Source organism: Mustela putorius, unplaced genomic scaffold, assembly GCF_011764305.1.
Source record: "Mustela putorius furo isolate JIRA1106 unplaced genomic scaffold, ASM1176430v1.1 tig00000738_pilon_pilon_pilon, whole genome shotgun sequence".
NCBI lineage: Eukaryota > Metazoa > Chordata > Mammalia > Carnivora > Mustelidae > Mustela > Mustela putorius.
This window is the reverse complement of record NW_025421463.1, coordinates 4,390,378-4,404,463: the sequence shown is the minus strand read 5'-3', so window position 1 is coordinate 4,404,463 and position 14,086 is coordinate 4,390,378. Positions and strand designations below refer to the sequence as shown.

The following is a 14,086-nucleotide window of genomic DNA, read 5'->3' as shown; positions in this document are numbered from 1 at the left end:
AATGAAGCGAATATCTGTTCTTTATTCATTTTTTCTGTTACCTAATGGGAGTTCCCCTTCCTTATCTCTGTTTTATTTCCAATATTCACAAAGGCGGAATACTACCATCTGCTCGCTGAGAAGATTTATAAGATCCAGAAAGAACTAGAAGAAAAACGAAGGACTAGACTACAGAAACAAAACATGCTGCCCAGTGCTGCAGGCATGGTGCCAGTTTCTATGAATCCAGGGCCCAATATGGGACAGCCACAACCGGGAATGACTACCAGTAAGTGCTTTTTGTACGGTTATTTTGGGGAGAAACTGGTAATAAAATGGTTTCTAAACAAAGTCATTAATTTTCATTGCTTGTGTACCTATTCTAGAGTTTCTGAACCACCCCTTTCTTTGCAAAGAAATTAATTCATCCCTTAGTAAAAGAAGTAACTGAATAGTATATTTAAGATTTCTGGTGATAGTAAATACTTAACAAGTCTTGATAGAAGCCCAGGATACTCTTCTCTTAAAGCGACACCTAGAAAATGATAGTCTACAGGTTTATACTGACTTGAATTTGGTAGACCTCCAATAAATGTAGGCCAAGCAGGTTCAAAGTCCCCACCAGCCTTCATACATCCTAAACACGAAATAAATGTTACTTAACATTGTCACATTTTCTTCTTGACACAAGATGTTTGAGGGCTAAGAATTTTTTTTTTTTTTTTTTAAACACAAGGGTTTAAAATTCATCTTGACAGTTTTGGTATTCTGGTTATAAGAGCCTTCTCAACCTAATGAATTAACCAGATATCCAAGAGTGTTATACATTCCCTTATTCATTCACTGACTTATTACTGGATTTCAAGCTGTGAAATGAGTTTTAATACACATGGTGAAGAACAACACAGGCTAGTTTGAATGCTGTGAGAAAGGCTATGAGAGCATCAAGCTTGTATTGCTTGAGGTGGGGAACGCTGACTACCTGTAGACCTGCCATCTGAGCCAGCAAGCACCAGCTCATACATCAGGATTTTAGGTGGGCTGAGAAATTCATCTCCCTCAGGCCTTGAAGTAGTAAAGTGGTAAATTCCTGGTTGCTACTGGCCTTTAACAGGCACATTTGTTAAATGCAGTATGCTGGATACATGTTCTCCTAGGGCCAGTGAGAACCTACTGAGAAGTGTTGAGAAGAGCGACAGTGTGTCTGGCAGAGGCAGAGTATACATAAAGGTCCACTGGCAAAGGAAAAGCAGCAGTTTTTTGTCTTTGGTTTTTTAAGATTTATTTTAAAGACAGCCCAAGAAAGAGAGAGGAGTAGAGAGAGAAGCAGATAAGCGTGCCTCCCCCACCAAACCCCCCTGATTGGGAAGCCCGATGAGGGGCTCTATCCCAGGATCCTGGGATCATGACCTGAGCCGAAGCCAGGTGCTTAACCAACTGACCCTTCCAGACACCCAAGCAGCCAGGGTTTTTTTGTTGTTGTTCTGCCTACCTCCTAGGAGTAGGTAGGAGAGGAGAACAAATGTTCAGAAACCGTCAAGACTAGAATTGAGTAGACTAATTAGGTGCTGATGGTCTAAACCAGGATTAGGTATAGAGACAAGTGGGCCAACCTGAGATACTTGAGTGTGTGAGAGTTTTCTGAAGTTCTTTAGATGTTTGAGCCAACTCTAAAGTCTGCAGATACTAAATTGTGGTCTTCACAGTAGAGGGAAAGCAGTATGGTATATTGATGCAGACATGCAGACAACAGCAGACATCAGTGGAACTGAGTAGCCTCTATCCCTGCCTTATCCCATATGCAGATTAATTCTAGAAGAATCAAAAGTTTTAAATTTTAAAAAATTAAAAGTAGTACATAGAATGTATTGAAGAAAATATAAAATGAAATGAGAAACATCTTTAGATACTACCTAGAAGTTGTGAAGAAAAAAATGACAACAGAAGATACCATAAACAATTTTTAATATTAAAGGTGCTGACTTCCTTAGTGTATGACTCGGGGAAAAAGATGAAACATGGGAAAAGAAAATGAAAGAATAAGTAAAATCAATGTGACCTTTTTGGGGTCTTTAAAGCTTAAAGTGGATATTGAAGACTGTACAGTAACTTGGCTCTGGATTACGCTATTGGGGAAAATTAAAATGTTTTTTTCATTCCCTTAAATCTAGTCATTACATTTCTAGAAATTTGATTTTTAAGTAATGTACAGTTGCACAGAAATATTCCCAATAACATAATTTTTACTATAGAAACATCCTAAAAGTGGCCCCACTATTACATTGCTAAAGTAGCCATACAGCTGTACACTAGAATATTTTAATTGAGGCTTCTCCAGAGCATTCCCTTTTTACCCAAGCAGCTGGAAGATGGAACAGATTTGACCAACCATCTGGAGCCCTCTGCTTAAAGGTGAAGGGCTAGGTGTGGCCGCTAAAGGAACCTCTAGAAGGTAATTCCACCTGCCCTGGTGAGCAGGCAGCGCACCCTGAGGGGCAGCTCCCTATACAGAGATACATAATCAGGAAGAATTCGTCCTGTTGTCCTCATGCGGATAAAAAAGTGCAAGGGAAATTCATTATACAAAACGTAAATGTTCATAGGAAAAATGAAAACAAAAAGGATAGGAAACAAAGTGGGAAGGGTGCCTGGAGGGTTCGGTCGGTTGAGCATCTGCCTTTTGCTTAGGTCATGATCCCAGGGTCTTGGGATTGAGCTCTGCCTCTGGCTTCTTGCTCAGCAGGGAATCTGCTTCTCCCTCTCCCTGCCTGTGTTCTCTCACTCTGTCAAATAACTAAATCTTTAAATAATAAAAAAAAAAAAAACACAAACTGGGAGAGTTGACAGAGTTTAAAACCAGATTTGTAATTAAAAAAAAAAAAAACCACAGAAGATAAGAATTAAAACAGCTTTATTTAAAAAGGTACAAAATGTGGGGAGCCTGGCTGGTTCAGTCAGTGGAAGCATGTGACTCTTGATTTCAGGGTTGTGACTTTAAGCCCCGCATTGAGCTGTAGAGCTTACATTAAGAAAAAATTAGTAGAAAAAAAGAAAAGAAAAGAAAAAAATTAGTAGAGAGATAACAGATACATAGAAAAAAAGATTTGAGAGATAATGTTAGATACTATTGCCCATTTTACCAGTGAGGAGCTGAGGTAAAGAGGTGGCTTGACTTGCTATGGTCACACTGTTAGTGAACGGCAGAGCCAAGAATCATACCCAGGCATTTTGCCTTCACAGTCAGCTCTAAACCATGAAGGTATGTTAAATACAATTGTAATTAAAAACTAATAAAAGGGGGCGCCTGGGTGGCTCAGTTGGTTAAGCAGCTGCCTTTGGCTCAGGCCATGATCCCGGAGTCCTGGGATCAAGTCCTGCATCAGGCTTCCTGCTTGGCAGGGAGTCTGCTTCTCGCTCTGACCCTCCTCCCTCTTCTCATGCTCTCTCTCTCAAATAAATAAAATCTTTTTTTAAAAAAATCTGGGGGGAAAAAAAAGGTGCATGGGTGGCTCAGTGGGTTAAGCCTCTGCCTCTGGCTCAGGTCATGATCACAGGGTCCTGGGATCAAGTGGGATTGGGCTCCTTTCCCAGCAGCAAGCCTGCTTCTCTCTATGCTTGACACTCCCCTTGCTTGTGCACTCTCTTTCTTTCTCTCACACACAAAATCTTTATTAAAAAAAATTTTTAGGGTGCCTGGGTGGCTCAGTGGGTTCAGCTTCTGCCTTCGGCTCAGGTCATGATCTTAGGGTCCTGGGATCAAGCCCTGCTTCAGGCTCTCTGCTCAGTGGGGAGCCTGCTTCCCCCTCTCTCTCTGCCTACTTGTGATCTCTGTCAAATAATTAAATAAAATCTTAAAAAAAAATAAACTACAGAGGTTTTTATCTTACGTTCTATAATTTTTATGTATTGAGTGTAGGTTATACCCATAATTTTATAAATCTTGTATAATTGTGGATAAAAGAGTATGTGAATAAATGTTCAGAATTCTCTCCAGTGTTCAATTTGTGTTTTGGTTTATTAAGAACAATACTTGGGACGCCTGGGTGGCTTAGTCGGTTGGGCGTCTGCCTTGGGCTCGGGTCATGATCCCAGAGTCCTAGAATCAAGTCCCGCATATGGCTCCTTGCCCAGCAGGGACCCTGCTTCTCCCTCTCCCTCTGCCTGCTTGTGCACGCGCATGCTCGCTGACAAATCTTTTAAAAAACAAAAAAAGGAACAATATTAGTGGTAAATCCTAGTGGATTTAGTTAGTTGAATTGTACTAAAGCACTTAGTTGTGTGATGATTTTTATTGTTAGTATAGCATACTTGCGGAAGTGACAGGGAATTTTTTGTTTTCCATTGTGTGGTAGGCTTCCCTTTAGAGCATAGTCTGCCACCAGCAAATCTGAGGTCCTTGATACATAGAGCAGTATAATACGTGAATTATTTAAGGTCAGCGTTCACAGTGGGTTTATGCACATAAAAACACATGGGGTACACATCAAATTTGGTCACTGAACAAAATCTGTGGCTGTCTCTTGGAGGTATTCTGCTGCATACCAACCAAAGATTCCAGATTAGTCAAACAGTAGCATATTAAATGCTATAGTAGTCTCTCCCTCTCTCTCTCTTTTTAATTTAAGATACTACTTTATTTTCCTGTCAACACTGAAGGAAAGCAAAATACTATAATCATTTGGAGGCTTTTCTTATATTTTAGAACTAACATTTTCTTTGGGTTCCTAAGTTCGTTGCTTCATTCTTTGGAGAGTCAGGCTGAATTTTTCATGACATTACTAAAGATACTTTGTGAGGTTTTTCTTTTGTTTTCCTTTTCTCTCCTTCATTCTATCAACCCTTCCCCTTTTTAATGGAAAGGCCAGTGGCTAAAAGATGGTTTTCTAAGGGTATCTGGGTGGCTCAAGTCGGTTAAGGGTCCGCCTTTGGCTCAGGTCATGATTCTAGGGTCCTGTGATAGAACCCTGTGTTGAGCTCTCTACTTAGTGGGGAGTCTGCTTCTCCCTCACCCTCTGCCCCTCCCTCTGTTCATGCATGCTCTCTCAAAAATAAATGAGTAAATCTTAAAAAGTAGAAAGATTTTCTAACCGTTTCTCTGTTCCACTCTAGATGGCCCTCTACCTGACCCCTCTATGATCCGTGGCAGTGTGCCAAACCAGATGATGGCCCGGATAACTCCACAGCCTGGTAAGTTGTAAAAGCAATCCATGTAATCCATGTATCTAACCGTGGCTTTAGTTTTTCCCGCAAGTAACCTCGATGTCCTACATGGGGCCTAAACTCACAACCTTGAGATCTAGAATCCCCTACTCTACCAACTATGCCAGCCAGGTGCCCCAACCATGGCTTTTTAAAACAGAGTCTCTGGTGTACTACAGGATTATTCTTGCCACCTTGCTTCCTGCCTCAGACCAGCAGCATGTATCATAATTACCAACTTGAGAAATCCGAGCACATTTTGGAGTTTGAGTCCAGGAAGGGAGGGGAAAGGAATTAAGAGTACAGACAGGTTGGCTGGCAGGTCAGGTGGCAAAGGCATGAAGCATCCATTTGAAAACAACTGGTCGGGGCGCCTGGGTGGCTCAGTGGTTTAAAGCCTCTACCTTCGCATCGGCCTCTCTGCTCAGCAGGGAGCGTGCCCCCCCAACTCTTTCTGCCTACTTATGATCTATCTGTCAAATAAATAAAATCTTTTTAGAAACAAATAAATTAAATAAATAGAAACAACTGGTCAAGTGGTGCCTGGGTGACTCGGTCAGTTAAGCATCTGCCTTAGCCTCAGGTCATGATCCCAGGTCCTGGGATTGGGCCCTACTTTGGGCTCCCTGTTTGGTGGGGAGTCTGCCTCTCCCTCTTCATCTGTACACCCCCCCCCAACTTGGGCTCTCTTTCTCAAATAATTAAATAAATAAAATCTTTTTAAAAATAATAAGTAAAAACATCTGGTCAAGGTGGATTTTACTCTAGATTACTAGATTTTATTCAGAGAACAATATATTAATTAACAGTGGCCTTCATTCACAGTTGAAAACAGGTTCCTTTAATTATCCTGATAAAATGTTACAGAATCAGAATTCATTCTTTAATTCTCCAATTCCATGAAGGTATTCAGACCTAATGTTTTGTACTTACAGGTTTGAATCAGTTTGGCCAGATGAGTATGCCCCAGCCCCCAATTGGACCCCGACAGACCTCTCCTCTTCAGCACCATGGACAGTTAGCTCAGCCTGGAACTCTCAACCCAGTAAGTGTGTCCTCTTTGTGTAATCATTTTGGCCTTTACCTAAATCTTTTTTTGTTGTTGTTGGTTTGTTTGTTTCTGTTTTGTAAACAAACCTTACAGTTGCTTAAACAGCTAACTATACGCGATTAGCATTTAACGTTGATTATTTTCTGTAATTCTATTTGGCCCTTATGGTACACATGATACATGATTATATATGTGTTTTAACGAGGAGAATAAGTAGTTATTTTTTTAAAGTGGAGTAGGAGAAAACTAAGCCATATACCACAGTTAGGCAGTAAATACTATAATCCCTAATTTGCATCCATCTCTTTTACCAATAAATTGTATTTAGAAATTTATCCTACAAAATTCATCACTCAGGTACCAAAACGATGTAATTTGGAGAAAATTCATGTTAGGATCTTGTATTATGTACTCTGTTTTGAAAAAGGCTGTATCCTGAATGTACAGTCAGGGATTCATTATGGTTCAATTACGGTACATTTGTAAATTGGAATATTCTATAACCAGTAATTTCAGACTTAACATGGTGGCATAAAACAGGTTTACAGCTTTAAATGAAAAACCAAGTTTCTGAAGTATATGTATTAGAGGATCCAAGATAGTGAAGAACTCTGTTGATTATAATCAATATAAAATAAACACTAAGAAACCCATGGTTCTCTTACAAGAAGAAAGCTGATAAGAATGACAGTCCGCCTTTCCCTGGAGTCTCAATATTTAGTAGCCTGCATATTTTGATGATCGCCGCTCTTCTGTAATGTGCATCAAACATAGAACCTATCTAGACAGGAAACTGTCTCTTGCAAGAGTGATGTAGGGACAGTTGTTAAGTTCTAGGGACTAGAGAAGAGGGACTCTGAGCATTCACCTCTCCTTATACAAATTCTAAGGCAGTCCACCTTTCCATGTTAACCCCAACCCTTAGGCTTCCAGAATTAGGTAGTGTCTTTAGTCCTTGAGTGCCAGGCTGCCGTGTTTTAATAATCTTTCTTAGACTATTAAGTATTTGGCCTTTGTTTTTCTATAATTGCTTTCTCTATTAAAGTCCTATGTTTGTTTGCGGAATTTTAGAAATGAAATTTAATAATCCTCAAGATAAAGAACGTTTCCCCTAAGAGTGCCCTCATATTCCCTTCCATTGAATCACTGTCCCCATTAGACAGCTGATACCTTGATTACTGTCACCATGGATTAACCTTACCTGTTTCTCGTCTTCACATAAATGGAATTATTCAAATGTACTCTTGTGTCTGGCCTATTTGGCTCAACATAATGGTTTTAATGTTCATCTGCATAGTTGTTTATGTCCATAATTTGTTATTGCTGAGTAGTAGTCCATTTAGTGAGTGTGCCACAATGTGTTTATTCTTTCTGTTATTGATGGACATTTTGATTGTTTCGTTGACTTTTTTATGAATAAAGTACTGTAAACACCCCCCCCCGCCATGAAAGAAATGAAATATAACAATCCTCAAATATTTGTGGACCATGAATGCCACCAAGTTCAGCCACAAATCTTTTTTTTTTTTTTTTAAGATTTTATTTATTTATTTGACAGAAATCACAAGTAGATGGAGAGGCAGGCAGAGAGAGAGAGGGAAGCAGGCTCTCTGCTGAGCAGAGAGCCCGATGCAGGACTCGATCCCAGGACTCTGAGATCATGACCTGAGCCGAAGGCAGTGGCTTAACCCACTGAGCCACCCAGGCACCCCTCAGCCACAAATCTTTGTAAGATTTTAATTGTACTGATTATAGATTCTTAACGGTTTGTGCTACTGCAACATCATGACGTGAACACAGACCTTGTGAAGGTGTATTTCACTGTCACTTAACAGTATGCAAAGAGTGGTTACCTCTGTACCTTGTCAGGTGTGTATCGGAATTGGTTTGTCTGTAACCGCCCGTGATTGGTTTAGAGTAGGCTTGGGTCAGCTGTAAGGCTGTTCTCCATTATCTTTGTATGAGAGTCCAGTGTTGTATTTTCTTCCTTTTCTATCCAACTTTCCCCTCAGCAGAGCCACAGCAGAGGTGATTCTAACTGTAGTAGAATAACCATAATGAAGCAATTGGTGCTCTGGGTAATGTTTGTTTGTTTTTCCCCCCTATGCAGCCTATGGGCTACGGGCCTCGCATGCAGCAGCCTTCCGGCCAGAGCCAGTTCCTTCCCCAGACTCCGTTCTCCGCACAGGGAATGAATGTAACGAATATGCCCTTGGCTCCGTCCGGCGGGCAGGCCCCGGTGTCTCAAGTACGTCTCAGCGACGGGCTGCTGCTCCTGTTCTGGGGGGCCTTAAACTTCTCTGATCCAGGTTTTCACAGGGATGGGTGGGAGCAAATAATGGGTGAAAATAGAGGCTTTTTAAGTTTTCAATAAGAGCAATTATGGACATATGGTATTCTGGACATGAAAAGATTATTCTGTGATATAGCAGTGCTGCTAATTGTTACAAACGAAGAAAGAGGTTAAGTTGATCATTGTAACCGTTTTTTTAATAGTAGCGAACACTTCTGAAAATGAAATCTTAGAGTTGTAATACGGAAGAACGAACTGTGGCTACGGAGAGCATAACCAGGGAGAAAATACTGTGTATTCAACTGTCCCATGCCCCTGAAGTGGCCGAGGCCCATGCTGTTGTGGGTTGTTTTGTTTTCGGGGATTTTCGGGTGAATTTTCTTTGAAGTCTACTTAATTAAGTACTACGTTGGTGGATTATGTGAAGTTTTGACACATTTTGAAATGGAAGCATATTGCTGTGTAAATATTTTCTTTTACTGTGTTCTCAAGTGCCATCTTGTTCTGTTTCTTATTTAACAGGCACAAATGTCCAGTTCTTCCTGCCCTGTGAACTCTCCTATAATGCCTCCAGGGTCTCAAGGGAGCCACATTCACTGTCCCCCTCTCCCTCAGTCAGCTCTGCATCAGAATTCACCCTCTCCAGTACCTAGTCGCACCCCTACGCCTCACCACACTCCCCCAAGCATAGGGGCTCAGCAGCCACCAGCAACAGCAATTCCAGCCCCTGTTCCTACACCTCCAGCCATGCCACCCGGGCCACAAACCCAGGCTCTACATCCGCCTCCAAGGCAGACACCCACACCACCACCAACGCAACTTCCTCCTCAAGTTCAGCCTTCACTTCCTGCTGCTCCTTCAGCTGACCAGCCCCAGCAGCAGCCTCTCTCCCAGCAGAGTACAGCAGCATCTGTTCCCACCCCGACAGCGCCGCTGCTGCCCCCACAGCCTGCGACTCCAGTAAGCAGAGAGTTGGGTTCCCGCAGAACCCTTTCAAACTGTACTGTAGTGTTAAGATTATTTATATGCCGGTTCTAGTTTGTATTTTGTTGTCTCCCCAGTTAAACTAGAATCTCTTTGCAGTTAGGGACTTTCTTTCCTTTCCTGTTCTTACTATAATTAGTACCTAGCATAGAGGGAGCTCAAAGACTTTGTTTAGGTCTGACGCTGGCCGTGGTATGTTTTGCGTTGTGTTCTGAGACTTGAGGGCATATAAGCAGGTGACAAGGGGAAAGAATCCATAGTATGTTCAGCACACCACATAACTTTTTATTTAAAGAATGTTTTTCAAACAGTCTGAGCTGTAGTATTTGAGAGTAAACGAACAAAACCATAGATTTATGAATGTCTGGTTCTAGCCACAGTTAGAAAATGATGACCTAAGGTGAGAAAAGTATGGGTCTTGAACAGTCCTTAGCTTCCTTGTGAGAGATTCATCATGTACATAGCAGAGATCTAAGTTCCCATCTAATAGTTGCATCTTTACTAATAGAATTCTTTGTGTCAAGGCTCAGAACTTTCTGCTTGCTTACTGATACCTACATTTTAGTTCTCTGTCATGTTGGTGAACAGAAAAGTCCATGAGTCATAACTACTTCATAAAACACCATAAGTCAGCAGTGGTTCATCCCACCCTCTGATAGGCAAGGAACAGTAGAATGCAGAAGGGAAACTTTTGATTAGGGTTCCTGAAAATTCTGACTACTCATGAGATTTCTTATTGGAAGACCTAGGAAAAGAGATTACTGGTTATCCCATTAGAATGTGGTGATTCAAAACAGCCACTCTGTGGGAGTTCATTATATGTTCTCTACTTTTTCTATACCCTTGCAGATTTTCCCACTGGAAAGTTAAAAAAACAAAACAAAATAGCTATTCAATCCATCTTTTCTTTCCATTTCTTTCTAAATGTGAGTTTCTCTGGAGTAGTCATCTCTGAGACCCTAGCCCTCACACCCTGGCACGGGAGGACAGCTAGTGCAAAAACTGCTGGTGTCTCTCACATGTACGGTCAGCCAGCCAGTTTTGCAAGTCCTCAGTCTTCTGTTCTAACGCACAGTTTACTTCAAGGGAGCGGAGTAGGCCAAGGACGTGAAAGCACCATAAATGAATGTAATGAGAGGAGCCTAGATTTGGGTTGTTGATCACGCCATCCTGTTGTGGAGCTTAAACTCTGGTTGTATAATTGGCAAACTTTTTGTGTGTTTTCCTCTCTTTATGCCCAGCTTTCCCAACCAGCTGTAAGCCTTGAAGGGCAGGTATCAAACCCTCCATCCACTAGTAGCACAGAAGTGAGTTCTCAGACCATTCCTGAGAAGCAGCCTTCCCAGGAAGTGAAAATGGAGGCAAAGATGGAAGTGGAGCCACCAGAAGCAGCAGATGCTCAGCCAGAGGATGTCACAGAGGTGAGAGCAGGGCAAGGACTGCTGTTGGTTAGGGCCTCAGTCTAGGAACCCAAATTAGCATTCAGGTAATTAGGTCTCATTTCGTTGGTTTCCAGATGAGAAAGGGTCTTCAGGTATGTCTACAGGACAGAGGTTATAAGATAATGATCTTGTTGCTTCCTGGTGGCAAGTCTTTGGAATACTAAAAACGTTTACCTTGTCTTTCAGAGTAAAGCAGAAGACTGTAAAATGGAACCTACAGAAACAGAAGAGAGAGGCACTGAATTAAAAACTGAAACAAAAGAGGAGGAAGACCAGCCAAGTACTTCGGCTACCCAGTCATCTCCAGCCCCGGGGCAGTCAAAGAAGAAGAGTAGGTCTCTTAGGCTCTCTGTTCCTGGAGACAAGGGGGAAAAAAAACCCAAGACTTGGAATAGAAGGGGATCAGGCTTCTTGGGTTTAAGAAATTGATTTTAATGTGATTTCATTAAGCCTGGAGCCCATTTTGCCTGGTCTCTGGGTTATTACTAATATTGGAGAAGACTTTTTCTTTTCTGTAGGTGTAGTTCCTTCCTGCAGTCATTGGGTCAGTTGCACCCATCATTTCTTCAGGGTGGGCTGGTTAACAACCTCTCAAAAAAATTCTTTTCCACCAGAGGAGAGAGATTGTTACATATCCTTGAGTAAAATGCAGGAATCAATTGCAGTGACCATAGTACTGTTTGTTGTTAACCTGGGACTAGGCACTGTACCACCTGCATTGTCTCCTCTAAAAACTTGACAGCGTCTCTGAGTTACCGATGCCTGTTTTACAGGCAGGGAAAACCTGAGGCTTAGCAAGGTTAAGTAGCTTGTCCCAGCTTACTCAGCTGGCAAGTGAACCCAGGGGGGCTGATTGAGTCTCTGCTCCCAGCCAACTCTTAAATATTAATGAGTCAAGCCCAGCAAACAGCTCTGCTTCACACAGAGTGTTTCTCTCTTCAGTTAATTCCCACAAAAACTGATGTACCAACTACTGTAGGACTAGAACTTCTCCTGGCTGTAATGATGCCCTCTGTGGTAGGACTTCTCTTAAGAGAGGAGTCTGCTGGCTCCTCAGATTGGCACATACAAAGTTTTTCTGTTAATATAACGCAGTTTAGAATGTTGGAGTTGAAAAATTATTTGTATTTAAATAAGATTTACATAACTGAAGTGGTATTTTAATATAGGCTGTAAGAAACCCAATCTTATTATTAGAAATCTGTCTTTAAAATAGGTAATTTTGCAGGTTCAAATTTTGTTTCTTTTGAGTACAACCAGATATGAAAAACAAAGTATCCTCTCTATTTGTTCATTTTTTTTCATGGTCGCCCCCAACATCAAGTGAAAAATATCTGAAGTACTAACAGATAGCCCTTCCTGAAGATAAAAATTAATTTGTAAATAGAAGTAAGAAGGCCTGGGCTGAGAGTGTTTTAAAGCCCAAGATTGAACCTTTAATGAATAGCTTCTTAAATAATAGCTTAAATTAAATCCATCGTCAAATCTTTCCTGATGTTTAGGACATATTAACACGCTAGGATGAAATTTGATCAACTCAGTCCATTTTTTGGCAGTAACAATTTAGTTCTCTGTTTAGACTTAAACCTAACATTGGCCATTATAGATGATCTGTCCTTCTCAGCTCTAAAACACCAAGCTAAATTTAATGAGGGACTCTTCCCTCAGGGTTTCGGATTCCTTTAGCGTTTAGATAATACAGGTCTAATTTCTGACTTATTAAATACTGTTATCATGAATAAGGCCTTACTTCTGTTCTTGTTCAACAGCATCGCCTGTCCCTCCCCATCGCTAGTATATTTTGAAATGTTTTTTTGACAGGTCTGTTCATAAATTTTTGGAATGTTGGGGATTCTGTTTCTACTTGGTCAAAACTATCTTAACTGAACTTCTGACTGAAAAATTAGCTGAGTTATGAAGGGTGTTTAAAGTTGACTAGACATGGTGTTTTGAAGGTGCTACCTGATGCGGACCAGGAATTAGAAATAGGAAGTGTGTCCTAAATGATACCTTCATGGAGATAACGTTGGGCAGATTTGTGGTTTGTGAGATATTTTTATAGCTTCAACTTGAGCATTTCTTCTTTGCTTAATTGATAATTTCAAATGTGCTCTTAAGTTTTCAAACCAGAGGAGTTACGACAGGCACTGATGCCAACTTTAGAGGCACTTTACCGACAGGATCCAGAATCCCTTCCCTTTCGTCAACCTGTGGACCCTCAACTTCTTGGAATCCCTGTAAGTATGTGGTGGTACTTTCAATTTTTTTTTTTTAATTTGTTAATAGCTTTATTCAGATACAATTCACATAATATACAAGATACCCATTTAAACTGAATAATTCAGTAATTTTTGTGTATTAACAGGATTGTGCAACTACGGCTAGTCTGTTCTGGATCATTTTCATCACCCCCAAAAAGAAACCCCATGTCCATAGGTAGTTACTCCCATTTCCTCCCCCATCCAACCACTAGTCTACTTCTGTCTCTATGGATTTGTTTATGGGCATTTCATTAAATGGAATTAAATAGTATGTGTTTATGACTGGCTTCATTCAAGGTTCATCCATATTATAGCATGAACCTGTATGTCGTTCTTTTTGTGGCCCAGAAATATCCCTCTGTATGGCCACATCACATTTTCTTTACCCATTCGTGAGTTCTTAGACATTGGAGTTGTTTGCACTTTGGGGCTGTTGAGGGTAGTGCTGCTGGGAGTGTTCATTCACGTGCAGAATTTTGTGTGGGTGGATGTTTGTGTTTCATTGGGGTATATTCCAAGGAGTGTGATTACTGGGTCACGGGTTTATTTGGTAGAAAAGATGGACGAAATTAGCTTCATCTGTTTCTGAAGTTGGCCTTTCTACGCTAGGCTGCTGGGAGCCTTCATTTGAGGCTTCTAAGTGGTGTTGAATAAGGCATTGGAGTGCTTACGGAGGCAAAGTTCTTAGGAACTTCTTTCTTCCTCTAGTTTTCTGTGACCTCAGATCACTGATACCTACTGGGCTTTGTTTTCTCATCAGTAGGCCCTTTTTAGTACTAAAATGTTATGACAGGCCATTTGCCTTCTTGGTCTTTAAATGGATCACACGTATACTGTAGTAAGGAATCTGGGGTTTCAGTAGGTCATCAGCCTACTA

The 14,086-nt window shown here is 41.1% G+C and overlaps 1 protein-coding gene across 1 annotated transcript in view; it reads left to right on the top strand.

Annotated features, from left to right (window-relative positions):
- Positions 1 to 14,086, top strand: part of EP300 (E1A binding protein p300) — an 82,025-nt gene that overhangs the window by 48,720 nt on the left and 19,219 nt on the right. The window contains exons 10-17 of the mRNA XM_004771265.3: positions 94 to 268; positions 5,089 to 5,166; positions 6,114 to 6,223; positions 8,340 to 8,477; positions 9,045 to 9,482; positions 10,748 to 10,927; positions 11,135 to 11,279; positions 13,067 to 13,185. Coding sequence (XP_004771322.1) covers positions 94 to 268; positions 5,089 to 5,166; positions 6,114 to 6,223; positions 8,340 to 8,477; positions 9,045 to 9,482; positions 10,748 to 10,927; positions 11,135 to 11,279; positions 13,067 to 13,185 — 1,383 coding nt within the window. The remainder of the gene's footprint in view (positions 1 to 93; positions 269 to 5,088; positions 5,167 to 6,113; positions 6,224 to 8,339; positions 8,478 to 9,044; positions 9,483 to 10,747; positions 10,928 to 11,134; positions 11,280 to 13,066; positions 13,186 to 14,086) is intronic.